A 27526-nucleotide genomic window follows, 5' to 3' on the forward strand; every position below is an offset into this window, starting at 1 on the left:
CCCGCAGGTTGTCCATTATTACTTCCTGCTTTTTGTAAGGCCATAGCCAAAGTTTCCATGTTAAATGCATTGGTCCCCACAATTCTATAGGCTTGAATATAGTCTGCCAATCCTGCATCAGGTTTGCTCATTAAGGGCTGCAGGACCCGTCTACAGTCCTCATTGGCATTTTCAAAGGCAAGTTTTTTCAACAATTCCTCTTGGGCTATTTCATTTGTGATTTCCCTAGATATGGCCTTTTGTAACTGATCCACAAATTCCCCATAGGGCTGATTAGACCCTTGAAAAATCTTTACAAAAGAGCCTTTTGTTCCCCTCTGTGGATCATCAACCCGAGTTAGGGCAGCTTTTGCTGCGAGGGCTGCATGAGAATAAAACAAAGGATTCATGGCTTGTTGAGCGCCCAGGTAACTAAAATTTCCATTCCCTGTTAACTGGTCTACTGTTGGTTGATTATGGCCCTGCCAAGCTAAAACGATCTTTTGACATTCTTTTTTCCATTCTGATTCCCAAACCACATATTATGAAGATGTTAAAATCATATGGAATAGCCCTTTCCAATCTTCAGGCAACAAATAAAAAGTAGAAGCCATGTGACCTATCAGACCCAAGGTATAATGGCTAGAAATCCCATAACTTGATGCTGCTTGTTTTATTTCTCTAATAGTTTTCATGGGAATTGTTTCATATCTACGATTGCCTGTGATTGGATCAATAAAAACAGGCGCGCAAAATTGATATTCTTCAGGTTGCAGTTCCCCTTTTTCATGAGCTTCGGCCAGTGCCCTGGAGATGGCGCTGGCAGGGGAAGGTAGCACGTTGGTGCTCCTTTGTTCTTTTTCTCCCTCCTTCATTGGCGCGAACGGTTCAAAAGGCACATCGGCTTGATAAACTGCCAAGGAGGATTTTTCTTCTGCACTCTGTCCCTTTTTCAAATCATCGGGCTTTTCAGAGTCATAAGCAGGCGGGGGGTCTACAGGCTTTTCAGAGTTATAGGCAGGCGGGGGGTCTACCCTCCCCTTCTCTGTTTTCATGGCATCTTCATGGATTTGGAGACATTCAATTACAATTCGCCATGTAGACAAAATTTTTGGAGGGGCTTGAGGAGATTCATGAAAATACTTTCCCAATTTAACCCACACCGACACTTTTAGGGATCCTCCTTCGGGATATACAAGGCAATTTTGATATACATATTTTAAGAGGAGGATCAAATCCCCTTTAGTGGGAAGGGGCAAATTTTTCCATTCTTTTTCAAAACAATTATTGATGACTTGGTCAATTCCCTAAGTTCTGAGAGGTGCACAACCTGAGGCTTAGAGAATCCTGTCCCCATACTCACGGTAATGTTTTGGGAGGGTACTTCGTCTAGTCCTGACGACCGGCCCTGAGTTGCAGTAGGCTCTTCCGCCGAGTGAGTAAGAGGGTACCAAGAGACGCGCTCAGAAACATGAATCACGTCGGGGTCACCAGTTGTGGGTTTTCACGCGCCCAGCGGGTCTCCCATGAGTGTAGAAGAACAGACACGAACACGTGGTTTCCTCGGGATGGGAGCCCCGAACAAAGCCGAAGCATCCCTTTTATTGTGTTACCAGAAGGCGGGTTTATATGCACCTGGTGACCACCTTACACCAACCACATTTGTTATAACACAGCATATTAGCATATTACACGTGCTACAGCTTTGTTTTGCTCACGCTCCTATACAGCTGTTACACCCGGCACCAACAAAGCATCAAACACCTTCCTTTGCCCCGCACAGCACTTCTTGGTATTCTCCCAACCTTTTTTACTTCCGACTTCCTTATACCTTGGCCTACTGCAGCTGATGACTCAGCCTAGCAGGCCAGATAATCCAATAACTCCAACAGTTTAAGAGAATAGAAAGAATCTTTTGCTATGAAAGTATGTCTCTTGTGTTTACTATTGTTTACTCTGAGCTTGATGGAGGTAGCTGAATGGAGTCACTGGAAAGAATGCTAAGGAAATTTCTCCTGTCTTTCCTCCTCTCTCCCTTCCCCCAGGAAATACTTCAGCTTTCATAAGATTTCATTAAATAAGTGTTGCTATTTTAAAATTAGAAATTGCTAAGCTGACCAGGGTCACCTTATAGAGGAGATGGGTGGCATAAAAACCTAATAAATAAATTAGTTAATTGGGTAATCTAATAGGTAAATAAGACTAATAGGAAGCAAGGGCTAAATATATAGGTGAATATTTTTGTTCTACAAATCTCAACCCTCCTGTGAATGGGAGAGAAGCCAAATACTGGATTATCAATACTCTCGAGAAAAAGATTGCAAAAATTATTTTATTTCAGAGACATATGCAATATGTTGTGCCTGATTTGCAAATGCTTTCTTTTTTCTGTTTTCTGTAAATTCTTTCTGGACTGTTTTTTTGTTTATTCAAATGGCAGGATACATTTGCATTTTTTAACTCACAAATAGTAAGGATGTCTGCTTCTTTTTATATATATTTGGTATGTTTAAAAAATGTTGACATTCATAAGAATAAAGTCAAATTACATTGTTTAAAGTTTAAGGTTTCAGATTCATTGTTTTTTTTTTGTATCATATATTTGTTTCTGGCTGCAAGGGAAATAAAAATTGACAACAATACAATATCATCTGTTTTTAACTTTGAATTTATTTTGAATTATTTCTAAGCAATTACTGACTACTTTGAAGATTAAAGGTATATGCTAATTCTCTTATTGGACTACACATTTTATATATAAATTAAGTGAATATTGACCTTTAGTCTGTATTAACCTACACTTAACATTGCAAGTTTATGTAGAACACCATACATTTTAAAAAATACTTTCATATATAATATATTAGAAATCTTTTACTCTAACACAAGGGCTGGCAATTTTCCCAAAGAGCCAAACTGGGACTGTTGTAGAGGGCTGCTACCTCCATGCCACTGCTGCCATCCTCCTGCCACTGCCGCCTTAGCCAGGCAGTTAAAGGGCAGGATGTGGCCCACAGGCTATAAAATGCCCCTGTCTAACAGGATTTTCTTTTATGTTCAGCTTGCACAGTTTAGACAACGCAAAGCATACTCTGATGGGCAGCATGCATTTAAGAAGCAAAAGAAGAAAAAAAAGATATCAAAAGTCGAAGATGAAGAATTGATACAAGAAGGTTTGGATATTAACCAATTGCAAACAGAAGAAGCATCCCCACGTAACTTTCAAAAAGGAGCAGCTGCTACATCTGAATCTGTTATAGTGAGAACTTTGCACACTGATGAAATGATTAAGCATGATCAAACATATACCACAGATGTAAGTGTTTCAGACTTTGAGATTTTTTTTTAAAAAAAAAAACGGGGGTTAGATTTTGACCCTGTTTATTGATAGATGGTATAGTAAATTAAATGTTGTAAACATTCTCAAACATTTTCATTTCAAAAGTAAGAGCAAGTAATTTTCTCGTGTAGCGCTAATATTAATAGCTCAAAGCATTACCATAAGAGGCTATAGCGCAGAGTCTGACAGAATTGAGATAGATTATAAATATTGTTAAAAATAATAAATCTATATAGAATTTATTGAATTTGTGGTATTTTAAAAGGATTTCACAAAATAATATTCTACATTGATGTTTATTTGAAATATTACTAGTTATTGGCAATCTGTAAATATTGAGTTAATAGTTGGTTTTATTGCGATATAATATATGCAAACTATGATAATTGTAACTGGAATTTCTAAACACTGGTAGTATTTACATTACTACTACTACTTACATTAGCAATCCCTACAGTCTCCATTGCTCTTAATAAGGGAATCTCACTGATTATTAGATGGGGATCCACCCTCCCCAAGCTGTTCCTTCTTGGTCTGTTCCAGCACTGAGCCACAGTAAAATAATATTCTTGAACTTTCCCCACCTATCTATCTAACTCCATCTCTGTCCTTTTAGATGCTTGCCTATCCAGCTGCCCAGCTATACTGCCACCATCGCACTGCCCACCTGCCAGAACATTCTTTCATGCTGCCTTCTTTCACACTGGTATAGCTAGGAGTTGTTTCACACCCTGCCCAGGGCTTCTGTTCACATGGAACCCAGGGCTTTCTTTCATGAAAGAAGCTCAACCTGTGAAAGATGGTTTCCTTTTTTCACATACCGAGCTTCTTTCACTAGTGTGCAAAAGAACGGCCCAATTAGGAACTTTGAAGATCAGTTGTAAGTCCCTTCAGCTCTATCCTAACTTCAAGCATTGGCTGAACAAATAGATGTTAGACAAGAACTACCTGTACGTCTGTTGGAAATCCTCTGTGGGTCCTCACAGATCATATTAGTACATGACACAAAAATATAAAAATAATAATAATAATAAAAATAATCAGAGGTTTCTATCTATAAATGTGAAAATACTCTCAACCTTGTTAGTATTTGTCAGTTTATAAATAGTAATTTTAGAGAACAATTTCTTTATGATGTACAGATTTTGACTAATGTAAATTTATCCTTTGCTTATTTTTTTAAGCAATTACAAATACTTTACAAATGTGGAGAAATATAAGTGAAATTTTAAAATGTTGCCTAACTAATTAAGTTATGAATTCACAAGATATGTACTCCCACAGAATATTACTAGCATATACTCTAGCTAAAGTTCATTTATTTCCTTCCTTCCTTCCTTCCTTCCTTCCTTCCTTCCTTCCTTCCTTCCTTCCTTCCTTCCTTCCCTCCCATCCCATCCCATCCCATCCCTCCCTCCCTCCATCCATCTATCCATCCATCCAGCTGCCCACTTGCCAGAAGCCTTTAGATAGCTAATAAAAGTTAAAAGCATTAAATACGCATATACAGGTATTCCTTGACGTACGACCACAGTTGAGCCCACAACTTCTGTTTCTAAGTGAGACATTTGTTAAGTGAGTTTTACCTCATTATACAACCTTCCTGCCACGATTAAGTGAATCGCTATAGTTAAGTTAGTAACATGGTTGTTAACTTTGCTTATCAGAAGATTGCAAAAGGTGGTCACTGAGACACTGCAATCATCATAAATATGAGCCAGTTCCCAAGCACCTGGATTTTGATCATATGACTGTGAGGTTGCTGCAACAGTTGTAAGTGTGGAAAATGATCATATATTATTTTCAGTTAAGTTGCAACTTCAAATGAACAGTTGTGGAGAACTACCTGTAATTATAATTGAACCAGTTCCTGAGAACGACACAGATCTTCAGGCTGACAGGGCTGGGACAGACCATATTTGAGGAAGGGAAGGGAATTCCAGAGCACTGGTGCTGCAACAGAAAAGGCATGGCTTTTTGTAGAATCCAGAGCATACTAATCCTGTTGGGTCATATTGGATAGGAAGAGATAACTGAACCATGATAATCCTGAAAATTATCAGGCTTTGTGATATCCATAGCAGAACATCCAGATTCAGCCATAGTTTCATTCCGTACCACATTAAGGTTCTCTCAAGGTTCCTCCTTCCGTTATATATTCAAGATTGGCAGTATTTAATATTTATTTGTTATGTATATGTAGGAGTGTGGGTCTATACATATGTTGTATATAGTATCTTTAAGTGTGTGTCATGTATGTGTTTCACTTTGAGAATAGGCAACTAAATCTCATTTTTGATATGTGTCGTTGTGCCCACAGTAAAAAAAAATGTCAAAGGTTATCTTATCTTACACCTTGAATTGTACCTTGACCTCCATTGGCAATCAGTGGACTTACATATTTGCAGTGTTACATAAAAGTGCACACGTACACCTATAACTCATGCTGCCACAATTTTTTACACATTCTACTGAACAACTACACATTCAGTTGTAATTTCTAAATGGCTTTCAAGGACAGCAACATGTAAAGCACATTGTAATAATCCAGATCAAACATAACTAGAATGCCACTGACTATAAATAGAGCCCCCAATTCATAAATGAGTGCACTTATCACACAAGATGGTTTGGCAGGAAGGTCACCACAGATCTATAGGGATCTCAGAATTACATACCACTTTTGTCTGGGATAGCATAACCCTATATACAACTGTGAGAGATCTCTGGAACTGAATGCTCTCCAAATTCACAGCCATTTGTTCTGTCAAGAGTTGAGCATATATCTGTTTGCACCCAAACTCCTAGCCTCTAAATATTGAAAATGAAGCTTGACAACATCACTTGGTTGGCTCAGCGCTGAGATATGTAGCTGGATATTGTCAGCATATTGATATCACCTAACTTCATGCTGCTGGATGATGACCTTTACGGATGGCATCATGTAAATATTAGAGCAAGGAGATTGAGGAGCCCAGAAGCAAGAGGTGTCTGTTCTCCCAATTATACTAACTTAACTGGAACCAGCACTAAAGGCAGAAAGAGAACTTCATCAAAACCATGCTCTCATTCCCAATTCCCTGTGCTGGTCCAGAAGGATACCATGATTGATGGCATCAAAATTAGCAAGAGACCAAAAAGGACCAGGCTTTAATATTTATTTTATTGGATTTGAAGACCATCAAATGCTGAACAAATCTGAGAAGTTTATATCAAGCACGTGGTCTGGCTCAACTTTCAGCCTCACTAGATAAACCAGACCAGGAAGTCAATTTCACAGAAAAGCTAAAACTACTTTTATTGAGTTTGGCTGTAATAATATATTTTTTTCCACCTGCAATTGTATGTGGTATCAAAGTCAACTTTAAGGAATGTCCCCATTGTGAATTGAATTCCCTGTAATGTTAGGTTATACTTAAGATTTGTACCTGGATTCAAATATGCCCAAAGTCAGTAAGATAAAATGATTCCTAAAGCCCAAAGACAAGTTTCAACTTGATTATAGGCTCCAAAAGGTTTCTTGCAATTTAATTCCAGGAAAGAGAAATATCAAGAGAGATTCAAATTAACAATTGCCAAGAGTAATTTTTGTTTATTATTCAAGCCTTACTTTCAAAAGTCATTACATTTTGCTTCATTTTTCCAATATAAGCACTTTTTAAAAATGTGTGTTAATTTTAAGCAGTCTTAGCAATAAGAGATGCTGCCTAGCAACTGTTGTTCAAGATACTGAAGATTTTCATTATCTTCCTATGTTAGAATACTATAAAAAATTCTTGTATTTTTATTTCTGTTTTAGCTAGAAAGTGAGATTTCTACTCCAGCAGATGATTACAGCTCAGAGGTAAGATGATGATGTCTTATATGTTGCTTAAAAATCTATAGTTTTTAAATGCTGCTTTAAATTATTTATGCTCTATTTTTATTATGTCAGTTTATTTTATGTGAACCATTTTATAAAATCAGCATAGTGAAAGATGATCTACAATACTCATTTAAATAAGTATTCCTAAAAATAATTTTAGGAGAAATATTATGACTAAATAAAATGATATAGCTTTGCAAAAGTGGATTTATCAATAATTATCAAGTATTATTGGACTATTTTCTGATGTGTAAATGTGTCTGTATACAATACACATACACTACATATATATCCACATGCATAAATGCATATAAAGATATAGTTATATCCCTGTAGAAATTTTATTTTATTATATACATATACTCTAATTGTACTAGGTATGAATGTGTCTTTTACTGTTTGAGCATAAATACATTAAGCATATAATGATATATAATTTTTATAATGCATATATAAAAGCATTGGAACATTGTAACAAGAAGGGATGTGATAGACTGGTCCTCTTGGTACACTCTCCCATACATTTATGAGCAACTTATTAAGTATGCTGCCAACACCCTCTTTAGTACTTCTTTGCGGTGGGTGGTTTAATGTATGGATAAGTCTCCTTTGACTTTTCTCGGTAGCTTAGCCTAACAGGAAGTGTATAAAGTTAAAAACCTTTCAGAATGGATTGATTCAGCAAAGAAATCCAACCCTTGTTTAATTGAAATTGAAATTAAGGAACCAACAGAATCCACAAAGGACCAAAAAACAAAAAGAGTTGAATAATTAGCTTGAAAAAGTTTTTCTAAACTAATTGCTTCTCCACTAAGGAATATTCATATAGGATAGAGCAGAAGAGAATAAATCACAAGATAATAAAATGAAACAAAGGCAGATCCAAAACATTACTTTGCTTTTAGTTCCATTGCTCTTTAGATAGTTATATCATTCTTGATTCTCCAGCTTCCACATCACTGAAACTTAGGACTTTACTTACTTACCTCTAAGTCAGCTAGGATAAACCTGTTCTTATCTTTCCATGAAAACAAAGTACAAAGGAAAAATTAAGTCTATGTAAATTTTCATATTCCTTATTGGTTCTTTAGAGTTTGAATTTCTTGAATTTCCCTAATGAGCTCTACTTACTATCTAGATCAGGGGTGTCAAACTGCCAGCCCGCAGGCCGGTTGCATCATGCGGAGGCTACGCCAATCACAGCTCCAGCAATGCAAAAAAAAAATCACGATATGTCGTGACACGTCAGGTGGTGTGGCAAATTTGATACCCATGATCTAGATTGATAGGTTTAAATTTGATTGGCAGATCAGCTTTAACTTTTTCTTTTTTTGTTTCTGACCTTCCAGGGATGGGATTTCTCCCTCGTGCTACAGAAATATACTTATAAAATTGATTATTAGAATTTGAAATGTTGAATTAGTTATGAATTCAGAAGAGACCTATATTTGGAATCTTTGAAAATAATTAGAGCCATGTTGATTACCATTCATTTATAGGCAACATATTTTTGTATTTTTGTGCAAAAGGAGAGCAACAGTGCTTTTCAGTGATAGTTCTTTTTTTAACATAAATAATGCTTTTAGAATAAAGAGAAAGAGTTTCTTTGCAGGCATGACATTTCTTCAAGAGTCTTCTCCTCCTAGGAGGTTGGCAGTCATGGCTGACTGAATACAGGTTACAGAGCTGTAGTGAAACCCAAATCTTTCCATATTCTCTGCCATTATCCAACTCATATTGGTTCCTTCACCCATAGGACTATTTCTCATGAAAGGCATAAAGACTGTGTGGAGAGACTCATCCATACAAGTTGTTGTTGAGCGCATCATTTGCATCCTCTGTCAAATTATTTAGTGGACTTCATAGAGTTTTATTTGTATCCATAACTGCTGAAACAAGATGGTGGGATCATGGTGAGAACAAGGATTTGACACTTCTGTTCTTTCCCCCATAGGCAAGCAGGGCTACTGCTTAAAGGCTACTTCAGAAAATTTGTACATTGAAATGTATGATATTAATACAGCATTGTCAAATATTCGATAATTCATGTTTTTGTTGTGCTTCATTTTGCATAAATATTTGAATAAGCACAGCAGTAACTTGGAATGTAAGACCCTGAAGTTATAAGATGATCCAAAAAGACAGGGATAAATTGTGAGAGGGATAAGTTGTTTCTGATATGTTTGTATTAATAATTTATGCATATCGGACATTTAGTATTTAACCTTCAGTATTTAACTGAAATATCTAATTTTCAGTTTACTTGAGTTCTGTTTTTCAGTGTCTTAGGTAAGGTGTTAGTTACCAACACAACAAATAAAATTCTATTCCTCAATTCAGAATTCAGGTTTTTGAAAATCTCGGGAGTTTTGTATCAGCTGTTATACTGGGTATGTTTGGAATAACAGAATCTGTGATGTATTTTCAAAAATATATGTTACTTATAATTGTCACTTCTGTTTTCCTCCATTTGGGTCTTGGAATGATGCCCAGTGCTAGTGATCACCTGAATGTGTCTATGTAGTTTTTTGGCAGCAGTATGGAAGTGGCTTATAATGATTTCTTCCATGTTTTCCCCCCTCTCAGTTGTACTACTAATTGGGTCTGACCTAATTTAGCTTTGTTAGGATTTGTCAGTATTGGTTAGATGGTTCCACCTCTATAACTCTTCCTTCTAGTTTCTCCAAATTAGATGAGAAACTGTATTAAATTTGTATTACTTTTTGGTGGAAATACATTTTGTGCTAACATTGCAATGGAAACCTTAAAATATTTTCTTCTTAAACATACATAAATTATCCACGATATCTTTATCAAGCCTTTATGCATAATTCTGCATTAGGAAAAAGAACCTGATTCTGCAAAAATTAATTTTTAATGAAATCCTTTAAACACATTTTTTTCAACCTTCAAGCCTTTGTTGGAGAAAGATATTTCAAGAAATGACTTTGTCCTTATTTAACTTCACTGACGAGTATTTCCTTGTGTTGATTAAGTAAAATGGAAGTATAATTAATCGGAAGTAAAAATGAGACTACTGTATACTTGTTAGAGGATAGGTAGTTATTTCCAAGTAGACATCAGTTACATTCTAAGTTGTAATTTAAAGTGTAACCTATATAGACATTTTTCTCATGCAGATAAATGGTGGCAATTTTTTGACAAGAACTGATGTACCTTCTGACTTTATTAGGGTACAGTATTTACATTAATTCATGGCAGTTAATACTAAAACACTAAATGATTTGCTTTGAGAAATGAATTAAGACTATTAACTGCAGTTCTTCTACTTGCATGCCATAACAATTTCTAATTTATGTGCTCTATCCTTCTGTTGCATTTTTACACTATTGAGAAGACAAATTTTAAAATTTAATTTGGATTAATATAATGCTATTGCTCTTGCACAGCAAGCTATACTAATAAAGTTAGTTTCCATAGCAATCCTCTAAAGCAGGAGTCCCCCACCCCCAGTATGTGGATTGGCAGTGGGCTATGGCATGCCAGAAACCAGGCCATACAAACTGTCAAAGCTCCATGGGATGCCACAGCACACAAAACCACACACCCCTCCAGGCTGTGGAAAAACCTCTCTCCACAGAACCAGTCCCTGGTGCCCAAAAGGTTGGGAATCACTGCTCTAAAGTACTGTCTCATTTTGCAAAAAAATAAATATTTTACATATCTTCACTTTAAAACAATATTGTACCATGCTGGGTTTAAGAACCTTGAATTGGTTTAGGAAGAAGAATTGGAATTTGGAGAGAAGTATACTGATCATGAGGTGCAGAATACTAAAACAGAACTGCAGATGATGAAGAATGAATTGGCTGGAAAGCAACAAGAGATTGAAGAGCTAAATAAAGAGCTAGAAGAAATGAGGGCAGCGTATGGTACAGATGGATTGCAACAGGTATAATTACCTTATGTTGCTTTCTGCATGCTTGGTACAATCTGAGTTCTAAAAATGTTCATTTTTTTGTTTCATTTACTGATACTAATATTAAAAGTATCGGTATAAACTGCTTCAACTTCCACATTTTCTTGGTTCAGTTCTTAATGAGTTTTGACTTTAATTCTATAAAAAATAATAGGGTTAATTTTTTTTAGAATATTCCCTAGTTTTATTAGAGAAAGGGCAGTGAAATTAGCGTTCCTCTTATAAATCAAGAAGATGGTTGATAACCTAATGGTGCAATAAAATTTATCCATGTCTCGGAACCTGGATAATATATAAATCTATTCAATTACATTTCTGGATTAGTTCTTAGGAGAACACTAAGGAATCATTTTGGATAGTGAGATGGATTGTATACAGTATAAATTAAATAATGTCTGCACCATAAAAATGTATACACATAATATTCTGTGCACATTACACTGCTATTGTGCATATTTAGTACCGGTATGTGTACACATTCTTTATCGTCCTTTTAGATTGTTGATGAAATAGTAATGGAAAATAGCATTTCAAAGTACAGAACTTTATCCCATTTTTCATACTATATCTGGTTTCTCTCCTCTTATATAAAGATTATATCTTTTGCCTTTATTATTCAAATTATGATAGATATAATGATTACAGGAAGATTTCAGAAAAAGCACCTATAAGATCTATGTTTATGGAATGATGTAGACTTTTGTGGTGCTTTGTTTTGTGACCCAGAGCATTTGTGAACAGACAGATAGCAATAGCACTTAGACTTTCATATCACTCTGTAGTGCTTTACAGCGCTCTCTGGCAGGTTTACAATCTCAGCATATTGCATCCAACAATCTGGATCCTCGTTTTATCAGTCTTGGAAGGATGAGTCAACCTCGAGCCCCATTAGGGTCAAACTCCAGGCTATGGTCAGAGTTAGCCTGCAATACTGCTTTCTAACCATTGCACCACATGGGCTCTTTATAAAAGATAAAAGATACACTCTGATCAGAAATTAAATTAGAATAAGATCTGAACTGTGGAAGATGCTGAAGTAATTTTTTATGAATATTTATTTTTATGCCTAAAATGTTTTAAGTATACCAGGGTTTTGTCAGCATCTGAGTTGTCTTACTTTTGTAAAACAATTGGATTCTGTGTATCCCTATTCTATCCATCATTGTCATTTAAAATATTATTCCAGAAAATATAAGTATTCTCTGCTAAAAGAATGAAATGTAATATATATGTGATATACACAGCATAAAATCCTTAAAAGTAAAGAAATGTTCCATAATGAGGTTATAGGGGGTCCCGGGCCATCCAAAATGTATGTTATATCATGAATAATTAGTGATAGTCATAAATACCTATTATGATTTGTTGAAGCAGTTATGTTTTTCATCTGGAATGATATAACATTTTATTTATTTATTTATTTATTTATTTATTTATTTTATTGATTGATTTCTATCCCAACTTTATTACTTTATAAGTAACTTATACTAAATTTGTTCTCTTTATAGAAAGTTACAAACTCTTAATAGTAATTTCTAGTAACAGAAAAACTTGGAGTTTTTTAGAGTGCATTTTATCACACCTTAGATGTTTTTATTTTACTAAATTTATAATGTAACATTGTTATTCTAGGTTGCAGTATACCTGTTTTTTTAATGAAAGATAAACACTCAATGAAAAACAACTTCCTTTACAAGATTTTTATAAGTCTTAATATTAAACATTAAACAAATTAACATTTTAAAATCATTGTGTTAATTTCATATGGTATTTGCAGGAGAAAGTGTTTACTGAAGTTTTGGGCATATGAATTTTAAAAAGCCAGGATGTAATTACAGCTTTTCTTTCCTCATCTTTCCATTACAGGTAGTCCTCAACTTATGACCAGTCACTAAGCTAAGTTCAAAGTTATGATGAACTCCTAAAATGGGACTTACAATCTGGATTCAAAGTTTCAATGTCTATGCTCACTGGGTCATGTGACTATATTTTGGGCGCTTGGCATATTTATCGTTGTTTGCAACATCTTGCAGTTGACTGTGATTTATGACATTTTTGCCAGAAACCAGCAATTATTTCCAGTTTCTTGCAAAACCCAGAGTGAACAACAGTTTGCTTAACAAACTGGGTTTGTTTAATGTCTTCCACAAAAAAAGATAATAAAATTGGATGTGGTCACATAGTGACCCACTTTACAACTGTCACAGTGTTATGACCAAAAGTGTGGCTCAATTACAATCATATGTTGAGGACTGTCTGTATCTCTTGCTATATAATCTTTTGATATCTTGCTTTTTGTTTGCCCAATTAGTATCACAATTATGTTTTATTATATTCATCAAAGAAGGCCTGAAAATAGTTTCAGTATAAGTTGGATAACTGATACTAGATACCATAATATACTAAAGTGCAGGTATAAAGAACTAAGAGTGTAATTGAGTGTTATGAGTTAGAAATGTATATTATGTTATGATGTTTGCTAAATGTAGAGAATGTTTAATGGTAAAAACTTTTTAAAAATGATTTATTGGATTGATTTTAAAATGCAGGAATCTATTTCTTAAAAAGAACTCTAATCTCTTTTCTAGTTTTGCATACTTACACAATACAACTTTCTTGATTTTCTTAATTTAGCATTTTTTCTAGCTTTTTTAGTGAGAAAATTGAACATGTTCAAAGTGAAAATGAGGTTAAGTAGAGATTCCAGTTTGTAGTCTAATATTGCAAAACCATTTCCTTATTTCTCTGTCACCATTTATATTATCCTATGCCATCTGCTACAATTGATGGAAGGAAATATTTGGTTTATGCTTGCTTTTTCAACTTTTAGCTAATTTTTTGTTCTTTTAAAGCCCTGAAAGAGAAACTAAGGCATCTTCCAATTTAAAACTGCATTGGATTGATTGTTGGAAAAACAGTTTCTTTCACTGATAAAATATGTCTTGCATATGTCGCAATATTTATTTCAATCCAACAGAATTTCATTGGATTCAGTTTCTTCTTTAACGTCCCCATTTGTCCTTTTGTTTTATCTTTATGGAGCATGATATTTGAATGATTGCTAATTATTTGATGATTGAAGTTTTAGTTCTTTGGATTTTAGATCTATTCAAGAGAATATAAAAAGTATAGCTATAAGCAGTCCCATATTCTTTTACAAACATTAAAAAATTATTTGGGGCTTATGCTGAAAATCAGTTCTTGGAAAAATGTTTAGAAATGTAAAAAAGTGTTCATAAGCTACTAATATTAGAATTATACCGAGACAAAAGCTTGTGTTTATATTAGTGTTTTAAAGTATTAATTGGTAAAAATAATATAATTAGCAAGGAAATCAATATTCTGTTATACATATAAAAGAGAATATATATTTAGCTCAGCATTTTACTATAGAATTCTTAGCACTCTCAGAGCTTTGTTCTCCAGCACTGGAGATGGATAATCCACCAACGGGTTTAGACTGTATTCCTGACCAGTCAGATCAGTCAGCCAAAGTTGCAACACCTGTCCTGGGCTAGCGTCTCCCAGTCTTTACTGATCTTGCCCAGAACAGACATGCAAGTTTGGCTCTTAGGCAGGTACAGTCTCCATTGGTGGATTTTTCCATTATAGACCACAGTTTTCTGAGCAGCGCTGAAGTCAGTGCTGCTATTCAGTTTTCTGTTCGTTTTTCCCAATTCATTATTATTATTATTTACCCTGATTGAGAGACAATCTCTCTCCTTTTCCCTCTCATGCCATTTGGAAACGGAGGAAAGATATTCCCCAACCCCCCATCCCCTCATTCCCTGCTCATTCCTGAACAGCTCTGGGATCAGGGCTGATCCAGATCCCCAAAAGATTTTTTTCTTTTGTTACTTGTCCTTCTGCTTTCCTTAATCCTACCGGAGTCTGCGGCTGCAGCTCCGGTCTCCACACGTGCGCACAGGCAAGGGAAGCCCTTTGGAGCCGGCCCTGTCCGGGAGCTTCGTTTTGATTTTTTCCTCCTTTTCGGCTTTCCGGAGCTGCGGCTGCAGCTCTGGGAATCGGGACAGCCCATTTGTTTGCTGCCTCACTGGTAGGAGTTACTGGCTACAGTCTCCTAAACGAGATTGCAGCTTCCCTCGGGCGGCTGCAAATCAGCTGTGCAGCAGCTGTTTGAAGAGGCACGCTGAAAAATAAGGGGTTTGCAGTCTCCTTCGCCAAGGAACAGCGCAGAGAGATCGTTACCTAAGCTCGCTGCCGGTTGCATTCTGGGTCGCAGGGCCTCAGTATTACTCCTGCGCTCGGGCCTTGCCTCAGTTCCCTCATGTAGCCGCCATTTTGAGCTTGCGAACAAACTCAACGGAGGAAAGGGTTCCTTCCTCTATTCCTGCCACGCATTCCAGTTCATTTTCTCTTGCATCCCAAGAAACTACAGAATAAAGTACTCAGAGGGCTGAAATCTAGGAGAGATTTTCAGGGAGTGTATGGTCGCCATTTTCATAATGGCCGCCATTTTGTATACCTTTCAGGCTTCCCTTTTTCCTCAGGGGTGGCCATTTTGTACCTCGTACAGGGCTTCTATTCCCTATGTAGGACCCCATTTCTGATTCTTGCCTTAAACTCCATTTCAGGCCTCTCAGGCCTCAGTTAATATTCACCTCCACAGCCACTCTGGTCTGTGCTATACCCATTTCTCAGCTTTCTTAGCTGGTTTGGCTCTATATGGTTGTTCATTCTTTCAAGTGCACTTAGCTTTCTTGGATTCAATTTCTGGGTGCTTTGGTGTCTCCAGGTCTTCCTGAAAGCCAGGAATACCCCATTGGGATCCTAGGCCTACTCATATTAACAGCTCTAATTGGATTCCAGGCGTCCCCTGTTGTGCGCCTGTTCTTATCCACACGGCAACTCTATCTGGATTCCAGGTGCCCTCTATCGTGCGTCTGTTCTTATCCACACAAATAGCTCTGTCTGGATACCAGGCGGCCCCTACTGTGTGCCTGTTCTTATCCACACAATTAGCTCTAGCTGGATTCCAGATGCCCGTTATCGTGCATCTGTTCTTATCCACACAAACAGCTCTGTCTGGATTCCAGGCGCCCCCTATTGTGTGTCTGTTCTTATTCACACAAATAGCTCGGTCTGGATACCAGGCGTCCCCTATAGTGTGCCTGTTCCTATCCAACCAATAGCAGTCTCCAGATACCAGAGGTCCCCCATCATGCTCCTGCGTTACTTGAGGATGGAGGATACTAGGTCCCCACAAAGGACATCGCACCGTCCTCCTTGACTGCCAGACGCTATAAGATTTCAGCCAAGGCCCAGGCACGGTCTACCACAAAGACCTCCAAGGGAGCCCAAAAACAAGCCACCAAGAGACACCAAGCTCTAGAGAAGGAATTCTCTAAAGCACAGAAGCTAGCCAGGCTGGAGACCTCACAAGCTGAAGTGTCTTCCTTTGATCTGCCCCTGGGGCCCTCTGCTTCTCCACTGGGGATATGGTCAACAGAGGAACCTATCCCATCTCCTGCATCGGGGGACACAGACAGGGTTCATCCCATCACTCAGCCCCCTGTTTCACGGGCTGAATGTGTGGCCCCTGAAGCTACTTTCACCCCCACTGCAGCCGGGCTTAGACCAAGTGAACTGGTCCCCCTCCCCATGGAGGACTGCCTGCCTCAGATGATCGCACAGGCGGTAGAGCGCGCTCTTGAGGCCAGGTCGCAAGCAGCTAGATCTGCCACGGTCACCTTTCAACCCACTCACCAGCTGGGTACTGAGTCCTATAACACGCCTTCTTCACCCTCGCAGTCCATTTACTCGGAGGACTCGTGAATATGAGGCTGACCCGGAGATTCCTATGTCTGAGCAGGAGGAACCCCCCTGAGACACCATCACTTAGCGGTCTCTTTAACCCTGCCTTTTTTGTTCCCCTGCTTTGCAAGGACACTTCCACGGCACATCTTGGACCCGATCCTTCCACACCAGCAACTTCAATTGCTCCAGACTGGAGGCTGATCCGAATTTCACCAAACCGGTAATGACACAACACTGGATTCCCTGTCCTCCCATGTTCCTCAACGCGGTCCGAATGCAATGGGTATCCCCGGCCTCCTTTCCCCTTCCAAATAGCAATGAGAAAAGACTTTATAACATGGCCCAGGACCTGGAGGTGGCTCTGGAGGTGCCCGCAGTAGATGAACCTTTAGGACCCCTTGTGTCTCCAACCGCCATTCCTGGCGACGTGTCTGAGGCCCTCAAGGCGGAGGACCATAAATGTGAACTCTCTTACCGTAGAACTCATCAAGCCGCGACGTGGGCTATCAGAGCAGCTACCTCTGCATCCTTTTTTAACAGGTCTGCTCTCCACTGGCTTAGACAGCTTCAGGCCAGGATACTGGCGGACGACATCTGCACACATCAAGATCTAAGTAAGATGCTGGCGGCTACGGAATATGCATCTGATGCCACCCTCCAGGCCGTCAGATTTTCCTCCAGAGCCATGGCATCCAATGTCACTGGCTGCGGTATACTCTGGTTGAAACACTGGCACGCTGACGCCAAGTCCAAATGGCGCTTGTCAGCAGTGCCTCTCAGTGCCTTCTCCTTTTACCCTGGAGTTGCCGTATTGACTGCTGCTGATTTACTCTCGCTAATTGACGATGTGTGCGTGCATCAATTAGCATGTCCATCAGGTGTGAGTCCTCCGAGTCTGACTCATTCTCCTCACACAGCTGAGCTTCATCAGGAACACAACTAGAGTGCCCAGGCTCTGCATCAAACTGTGAGTCCTGTAATTCATCAGAGCCTCCCTCTGCCCTGATGGCCCTTCAAATGCCTCCTCCACCTCCTCCTCAGATTCCTCAGACTCAGTTGTTGGGAGCACAGGCTGGCACGGAATCACAACAGGGCCATAGAACCGATGCCGTTGGATCAGAGAGGTCGGGGATTTTATTCCATCCTCTTTGTCGTCCCCAAGACGTCAGGGGAATGGAGAGCCATCCTGGATCTAAAAGGATTAAACTATCATCTTGCATACTGCAAATTCAAGATGCAAACGCTCCAGTCCATCTTGGGAAGAGTAAGAAGGGGGGACTTCTTGACATCTATCGACCTCATGGAGGCATACCTCCACATCCCCATCTCTCTCACCCACCGCCGGTTTCTAAGATTCACCCACAGGGGACACCATTATCAGTACAGGGCATTTCCGTTTGGCCCATCCTCGGCTCCGAGGGTCTTTACCAAGATCCTAGCGGTTCTAGCAGCTCACCTGAGAATGGTGCCAGTCAGAGTCCAGTGCTACCGGGACAACATTTTAATCCAGTCATCATCGATCCAGGCTGCTGAGGTGGATCTCAAACTAGTGATAATGCTGCTCCAGAATCATGGGTTCTTGGTGAACTTCTCCAAAAGCCATTTGATCCCCTCAACAAGGGTATTGCACCAAGGGGCCATCATAGACATAGTGGAATGCTGGGTCTACTTATCCCAGGAACGCTGGGACAGCATCAGGGAGTCGATTCTTCAATTGTGCAGGAGTTGAACGGTAACGTTGGCCAGCCTCTCCCAATTATTGGGGAAGATGATCTCGGCCATTGAGATTGTACTTTGGGCCAGGCTCCATTCCAGGAACCTTCAGTGGTTCCTGCCCCCCTTCCAGAGACTGAATATCAGTTCCTCCAATTGAAGGGTGAGACTCCCACTCCATGTCTCGCGATCCCTCACATGGTGGCTCTCGTCGGCCATGCTCAAGGGGTCTTACTTCAAGGAGCCCGATCAACTCACCCTTATGACCGACGCCAGCCTGTTTGGCTGGGGAGTGCACCTTCACTCACACTGGGCACAGAGCCGTTGGTCCCGCTCCGACCTTCGGCACAATATCAACTGGCTGGAGCTCAGGGCCATACACCTGGCCCTGCGCCACTTTCGCAGCACAGTGGCAAAGCGTCACATGTTGGTCCTCACAGACAACGTGGTGCCCAAGGCACATGTGAACCGGCAAGGGGACACACAATCTCATGCACTCTTAACTGAGGCACTCCTGCTGAGCTGCTGGGCAGAGGCCAACCTGGCCTCCATCAAGGCCGACCACATTTCAGGAGAGGCAAACACTGAGCCGGGCGACATTGGACCATTCGGAATGGTGCCTATACCCAAGGATATTCAGGGAAATCTGCCACCGCTTTGGATTGCCAGTTCTAGACCTCTTTGCTTCCCTGACAAACGCTCATCTACAGTGATTCTTTTCCCACTTTCTGTCTCCAGGGGCAGAACGAGCAGATGCTCTTCAGAGCCCATGGCTGAAGGGACTGCTTTATGCCTTTCCTCCTCTTCCTCTTCTTCTGGCAGTTGTCCGCAAACTTCAGGAGCAGGTGAAGGTTCTTCTAGTAGCCCCATATTGGCCACAGAGACCATGGTTCGCCAACCTAGTGAACCTCTCTCTAGGGGCTCCAAGGAGGATTCCCCCTGAGCGGGTCTCACTCAGCCAGGGGACCCTTCTTTATCCAGACCCCCAATGGCTCCAGTTAGCCGTCTGGCACTTGAGCACTTGATCCTGTCACAGGAGTCCTGCTCGCTGGGGGTCATTACTATAATCGAGGCCTCCCGCCAGTCCTCTACCAACTGGATTTATGAAGCAACGTAGAGGAATTTCTGTTCGTGGTGCTCGAACCACCACTTGACCATTCCAGACTTGACAATTCCTCACATATTGGATTATCTTCTACAGGGTCTTGAGAGGGGCTTGGCCCCAAACACATTACGCAGACAGGTCGCTGCTCTCTCCACGGTACTTACCTGTGACTCAGCGGTTTTCCTAGGTCATCCCTTGATCCGCTCTTTCATCAAGGGGGCTACTAACACCAAGCCCCCTGTAGTGCACAGGTATCCATCTTGGGATCTGCCGCAAGTCCTTCGGGCTCTACCAGACTGCCTTTTGAGCCCCTCAAGACATGTGATATACGATACGTATCGCACAAGGTCGCATTTCTGGTGGCAATCACTTCTGCACGATGAATATCGGAATTGGTGGCGCTGTCAGTCAGGGATGACCTGTGCCTCTTTCACCAGGACCGTGTGGTCCTTTGTCTGGATCCTGCCTTCCTTCCGAAGATCAATTCTCTCTTCCACAGGGCTCAAGAGTACTGCTGGATTTCTGTCCTCATCCATCTCATGCCCTGGGATGGCAATGGCAACTTCTGGATGTCCGCAGCGCGCTCTGTTACTACATCTCACGGACAGCTACCTTCTGCAACTCTGAGGCCTTCTTTGTCTCCTTCCATCCTTCTTCCAAGGGTCGGAAAGCGTCCTCCTCCACGATTGGCAGGTGGATTAGGGCGTGTATTGCGGGGGCGTACCAGGCTGAATCATTGCCAGTTCCACGATGGATAATGGCCTACTCGAACCGTAGCGCTGCTACTTCCGCGGCCTCGGCCACTCAGGCGTACATTGAGGACGTTTGCAAAGCATCCACATGGTCTTCACCATCTCCTTTTATAAGGCATTACAGGATTGACAGGTTCACCTCAGCGGAAGCCTCCTTTGGTAGGAGGGTTCTCCAGCAGGTCGTATCTCAAAGTGCCATGCCAGAGTGGCCTGCTCCCCTCCCTCAGAGACAGTAGGCTTTGGTATGTCCTATTGGTGGATTATCCATCTCCAGTGCTGGAGAAGGGGCGTTGTCTTACCTGAACGCCTTTTCTCAGCACGGAGATGGATAATCCACTCCTGCCCTAGTAGGTTGCTTAGGCCTAGGGCTAGATTTATGAGCCAACACGTCTTGCTGTCAATCATGGCTTCGCCTGTGTCGAGACTGGGAGACACTAGCCCAGGACAGGCGTTGCAGCTTTGGCTGACTGATCTGATTGGGCAGGAACACAGACTAAACCCGTTGGTGGATTATCCATCTCCGTGCTGAGAAAAGGTGTTCAGGTAAGACAACACCCCTTTTCTTGAAAATATTTCATTGCCAGGCTATAGATAAATTATATGGTACCAATGAGATTTGCTGGTTGTTTGTTTATATTAGCTTGCCCTGATAGTTTTTGTAGTTATGTGGCTTTCTCGTTGATGAAACAATACCCTAATCAACAACCATCAAGGAGAAAGTCAGCAAGCCCTATTCCCCATTGAAATGTTACATTATAGAGAACATACCGTGATGTCTTTATACTAAAAATGTTTAATTTTTGTGTTTTCTAAATATCTGGACATATTTGTATGCATCCAAGACTTATTTGACCTGATATAAAGTTTCTTTTAAATGGTATTAATATTTAACATAACTTTCTCTAGCTGCAGGAATTTGAAACTGCTATCAAAAAAAGAGACAACATTATAACTCAACTCACTGCTAATCTGCAGCAAGCCAGGATGGAAAAAGATGAAACTATGAGGGAATTTTTGGAACTGACAGAACAAAGTCAAAAACTGCAAATTCAATTTCAGCATGTAAGTACTGGTAATATTTTATTAAAATTAAAAAATATTCTTAAACCATTCCAGTTATTGAGGAAAAAATATATATGTTTCTATCGTCTTCTCTACTTTCCCATTAGGCAGACCCATTTTTGAGGTAATGGATTGATTTTGATTTTATATATTGTTCAGTGACTGGATTCATATTAAACTTTGACTTTGCAAATGATACTTTCAGTTCTCTGTCTTATGAATAATGGCCCATTCATTTTATCCAAATTCCAAAATTTTACTTTAAGGGAGCCTTTCAAATTAGAATTATGAGCTAAAAACAGTGCTGATTTAGAGACTTCACAAACAGTGGTTTGGCTATTCTGATAAAATGGAAAGTGCAAGTTGATCAAACTGGACTTTTATTTAACAGCTTGAGGTGGAGAAGAATGGATAAGATTGTGTTCAGGATTTGTTTTAGTTATAAATCAGTACATTGAATCTGGTCAGTATACAATAAATCAGGAAACATCAAACACTTCAAAAAGTAATAAGAAAAAAGATAGTTTCTCCTAATTTGGCAAAACAAGCTTGAACAATATGGTTTTCAAAGTCTTGTGAAATGCGAGGAGGAACTAAGTAAACATATGTCCAGTGTGGCGACAGAGAATCAAACTCAGCAAGGTTCCCATCAAAAGCTATTTTGTTTATTCAGATCATTTAGGAGCATTTCACTGTCTATATTGTATTGAGCCATTAGGAAGAACTCTGTGTTCTCCTGACTAAAAAGGGATATACACATTTCTATATCCAGTGAAGGGAAGGGAAGTATCAGAAATTAATGCTAAATGCTAGTTATTTATATCAAAGGAACTAAGTTATTTTTAAGTAGATTCATAAATGTAATATAGCTTGCTGAAAATATTAGAAACACGTTTTTTCTAAGATAAGTCAGCTGCTTTGGGGGAAACCATATTACATTAATTTGAAAATATCTTGGAAATATTTTTTAATAGGCTTGGTATTAGATATCTATGTTTAGATACATTGTTGTTGTTTTTAATGCTTTTATTTATAATGCTGGTCTGTGACCATAATTGATTAATTAATATTTTTTAAAACTAATTATATTATCAATATTCTATTGCAACAGTCTCCAACCTTTCTGGCTTGGCAGCCCAATGGGGGAGGGGGGGGGAGAAGGGAACTGGCCTGTGCAAGTGGTGGGCCAATGTGAGCACATGTGCATACGTGCTAGCCCACCACTCACACAAATCAAGCTGCTCTTGTGTGTGCCAACCTGCCGCTCACACAAGTCAAGCTGTGCATATGCACACCAGCTCATTGCTCATATAAGTTAAGCTGCACACATGCACCTGTGCACCAGCCATCCACTCACATGGCCCAGTTCCAAACAGACTGTGGCCCATTAGTGGATTGCGATCCAGGGCTTGGGGACCCTTGTTATTGCATGCACATATCTGAAAGTGTGGCCAGTGTTTTTCTGTATCAACTACTCTTAGGTTCCCTGAATGAAGTTCCTTTATCTTTTGTAATTCCAAAATATATATGGTTGATTGTATTAGAGAAGTAGGTTATAAAAATTCAGGAGGAAAAGGGACTAATGGGATTGCTAATATCTTGCTCTTTATGATATTTTTAAGAATGCTTCCTCTATTTAAAATGCAAAATATATGCCTTTGTGGGAGAGAAATAAAAATATGTTACTGAGAATGCTTAATTTGGAAGCCACTTTTTCAAACAATGCCTCTTAATACACTGTTCTATTCATAAGTTGCAGGCAAGTGAAACTTTAAGGAACACTAGTCACAGCAGTACAGCTGCTGACTTATTACAAGCTAGGCAACAGATATTTGCCTATCAGCAACAGCTTGAAGAACAAGAGCAGCTGTTGAGAAACTATCAGAAGAAAAATGAAGACTTTGAAGTGCAGGTTTCCCTTCTGCAACATAAAACCATGGACATGGTCTGTATTTTAAGGCTATACATTTTGTCATAGTTATTGTTTAAAAGAGGTTTGAAAATGGTACAATTGTCTGTCACTGATAGATACACAATATAAAACATGGGATGAGAAGAACTGAATATTTATTTTTGAAGTATTTATATGACTTCTTGCACCAGGCAAGTTTCACGTAGCTAAATTAGCCATGGTTAAAGCATACAGTGGTAATATATATTGTGGAATGGTGGATAATGAAAAGGACTGATTCGCATTTTTCTTATCATTCAGCTGTATATTTCTGTGGTTTGCCTCTATAGAACAGCACTATATATATATATATATATATATATATATATATATATATATATATATATATATATATATATTAATCCTTTTATCCTTTGTTTTTGTTTATTCTTTTAAACACATTTGGTTAATTATATAGCATCTACCAAATAATATTTTAATAGAATTATGAAAAAAGCAAAAAACATGAGGGTGGTATCTGTTACTCTAACCAGTTTATTCAAACTACCTGCAGCAAGAATAAGTTTAGATTTTTTTTTTTTTACTTCTTCTGTCAATTTCCTTGTTGGAGAACATGATAAACTAGCCAAAAATAAAATTGGGTGGTATGTCATGGAAACTTAGCCATTGTTTTAAAATCCATTTTAAGAATAAGATTATCATATTAAAGCATTATTTGAGTAGACATGAGTTATCGAATAGAACAGTTTCTTTTTTAAACCCAGTTTCAGAATTTAATGTACTATTTGAATCCAAATCCTGTACTCATTTTATTGACTTTTTTGTAATGGTATTCTTTTAACTCTAAATCAATAGTTTCTTTTCATGGTAATACAGAACTTAAGAAATCTGTGATATATAAAAGTACAACACATTAGAAATTTAAAGTAAATAAAATAAGGCAACTGTTTTTATTATAGGAAAAATGGAAAGATGAAGAAGATTGTTCTACAAAGAAAAAAATGCAGGAACAACAAACAACTATTGACCAACTGGAAGCAAAATGTATAGAACATGAAGAAAATATATTTCTTTATCTGAAAAAATTATCAATTGCTGAGAAATCTCTGGAGGAATTAAAAGAAGTGACTTTTGAAAAAAATCAAGAGATGGATAATGTGAAGTTTGAACTAATAACTTCTAAACAAAAAGAAAGACAATGCTCTGATGAAATAAAACAGTTAATGGGAACTGTAGAAGAACTGCAAAAGCGATTTCATAAAGATATCCAACATGAGAATGATATTAAAGAAAAAATGGAACTTGAAGCCCAAAGGAAACTTGCAGACCTCAGGGCAGAATTGGAAGAAATGCATGGCCAGCAAATTGTACAACTGAAGCAAGAATTAATTAGAGAACATTCAGCAGAAATTGAAAAGCTCCTTGCCCAACAAAAAACAGATCTAGAGAAGCTATACTCTGATAATACTAATGAAGACCAAATGCACTTAATGAATACTGCAATTAATGAACTGAATCAGATGCTTCAGGATGCTAATTATCAAAAAGAAAAAGTAAAAGAAGAATTGTCCAAACAGGTTAAATTGTTATCCTTGGAAAAATCTTCTCTTCAAAATCAAGTGGAAGATCTTTGTCAAGAACTGAGCTTTGCAAGAGAACAGATCCAAAGAGTTAAGAAGACTATAAATGAAAAAGAATCCAAATTGCAAGAAGTAGATATGTTAAAAATCACTATAGGAGATCTAAAAGCTCAACTTGCCTCAGCTTCAGAGAGCAGGGAAGAACTAGAAATGAAACATGAGGCAGAAATTACCAACTACAAAATAAAACTTGAAATGCTGCAAAAAGAAAAGGATGCTGTTTTGGATAGGATGGCAGAATCTCAAGAAGCAGAACTCGAGAGATTGAGGACTCAGCTTTTATTCAGTCATGAAGAAGAATTATCAAAAGTTAAAGATGATTTACAAATAGAACACAAAATAAATATTGAAAATCTTAAAGATAATATGGCTATGCAAGCTAAACAGCAATTAGATGATTTTCAAAATGAAATGAACATAAAAATAGAAGCTGTGCAATTTGAAAATGATAACTTAATAAAAAATCAGAATCAACTCACATTAGAAATAGCAAGACTAAAAGATTTACATCCACCTACAATAAATACTAACTCCGAAGAAATGATGCTTCTGGTAAATAACCTCCAGAAAGAGATAGAACTTCTTAGACAAGAAGAAAAGAAAAAATGTGTACTTGAACAGGAGATTCAGGAGCTGCAACTTAAAACAGAATTATTTGAGAAACAAAGGAAAGAGCAAGAACATTGTCTTCAAGAAAAGTATTTATTACTTGAAGCACAAAATACTGTACTTGAAGGTGAAAACAAGGCTTTGCAAGAGAAATTAAATAAATGCACAATTAAGAATGTGGTAGGGAACTTGATTTTAACTAGTGACAATTCCAGTTCAAAGGATTTTGATTTACAAAAAAGAATAGACAAATTAATAGCTGAAAATGAAAAACTTGTACACCAAGACATTAAACAAAAGGAAGAGATTGATACACTAAAAAACTCATTTTCACTTGCTGAAATAAATTTTAAACATAATTACCAAGAACTCCAAGAAAATTATACTTCTCTTTTAAAGATAAAATTGGAATTAGAAGAAAGCAAGAACAAGAATGAAGCTGAATATAAAACCAAACTCCAGGCTTTGATGGAAAAGATTCAACATTTACAGGGAGATTTTCCTATTGGGTTGGAAACTCAAAGTACAGTTGTTCACAGTAAGAGAGAAAAAGTTTTAAATGAAAAAGACACAACAGAACTTATGGAAAAACTTGAGCTTGCTCATCACGAAAATTTAGAACTTTCATTAAGACTTTCTGATCTTTCTGAACAGTTAAAAGTAAAGCATCATCAAATCTGCCAATTAAATGCAGACATTATGTGCCTAAAACAAGATAAAGAGCACATTTCAGCAAGATGTAAAAAATTAGAATTTGTAGTTGGTCACAAATTGGAGAAAAATAAGAACACCTTTGAACATGAAATAAAAAATTACAGTATGGAACTAGCCAAAGACCAGTCTAATGAATCTGGAAACTTTATTTCTGACTTCAATCAGAAATTTGACAGATCAGTAGGAGAAAAAGAAAAAAAATTAATACCAAGTGAGCTGTTGACTCACAGCATTCCAGTGGAAGAGATACTTCAACAAAAACTAAGTCCAGAACCAGAATCACCGTTAGATAACTTTAATCAAATGCATGAAATAGCAGGAGAGGCTATGTGTGTAGATTTTGTGCAAAGCGAAAAAAAGCTTAAGGAACAGCTAGATATGTTGAAAACTGAACAGGTATGGATCAACATATATGAAAGCATGAATTTATGTATTTCTGCATGCCTTCTCAGTAGGCTAATATGTGCTAATAAGGACTTATTGTATAAGGGTATTCTCTTGAGGATGTACAGTTACATATCTGTTTTATATGATTTTCCTTGAATGTGTGAAATTCATTCACAGGTATTTTGGGCAAATTGAGACATATTAACATAGAAACACAGAAAACTGATGGCAGAAAAAGATCTTCCTATCCACTGAACCACTTAGTGGATAAGCCCTATCCTGTACAACTTTTTAATGAGCTCATTATGTGGAACTATATCAATGTTTTATGTTCACAGTACCACTTTCATCCAAAACATTTGTGACATATTTAAAAAGGTTTAGTTTTTTTAGTTTAATGTGATATTAACAGGTGAAATTCCCCATCCACAAGAAAGAGGCTAGGGAAGAAACTGTAGGCCTGTGAGTTTATTGTATGCAGAGGTGAAGTTAATGGAATCATTCCTGAAAAAAAAAAAAGATTAATGAACATTTAAAAGTGCACAACTTGATGCACCCAAAGCAGATTCGGGGCGGATGATTTGTCCTCATCCGCCCCTGAATCTGCTTTGGGTGCATCAAGTTGTGCACTTTTAAATGTTCATTAATCTTTTTTTTTTCAGGAATAATTCCATTAGCTTCACTTCTGCATACAATAAACTCACAGGCCTATAGTTTCTAGCTTCTTCTC

At 38.3% G+C, this 27526-nt stretch overlaps 1 protein-coding gene across 9 annotated transcripts in view; it reads left to right on the forward strand.

Moving 5' to 3' along the window:
* AKAP9 (A-kinase anchoring protein 9) overlaps positions 1 to 27526 on the forward strand; it is a 128814-nt gene that overhangs the window by 19640 nt on the left and 81648 nt on the right. For 6 of the 9 annotated variants that reach the window (XM_039357673.1, XM_039357667.1, XM_039357672.1 and 3 more), the window contains exons 2-8: positions 3041 to 3295; positions 7119 to 7163; positions 10325 to 10378; positions 10927 to 11097; positions 21379 to 21534; positions 23288 to 23479; positions 24406 to 26805. In XM_039357673.1, coding sequence (XP_039213607.1) covers positions 3041 to 3295; positions 7119 to 7163; positions 10325 to 10378; positions 10927 to 11097; positions 21379 to 21534; positions 23288 to 23479; positions 24406 to 26805 — 3273 coding nt within the window. The remainder of the gene's footprint in view (positions 1 to 3040; positions 3296 to 7118; positions 7164 to 10324; positions 10379 to 10926; positions 11098 to 21378; positions 21535 to 23287; positions 23480 to 24405; positions 26806 to 27526) is intronic. The other 3 variants (XM_039357671.1, XM_039357674.1, XM_039357676.1) reach the window with 3 other exon arrangements.

This window comes from Crotalus tigris, unplaced genomic scaffold (assembly GCF_016545835.1).
Source record: "Crotalus tigris isolate CLP2741 ecotype Arizona unplaced genomic scaffold, ASM1654583v1 scf7180000018940.2059657, whole genome shotgun sequence".
Lineage (NCBI taxonomy): Eukaryota > Metazoa > Chordata > Lepidosauria > Squamata > Viperidae > Crotalus > Crotalus tigris.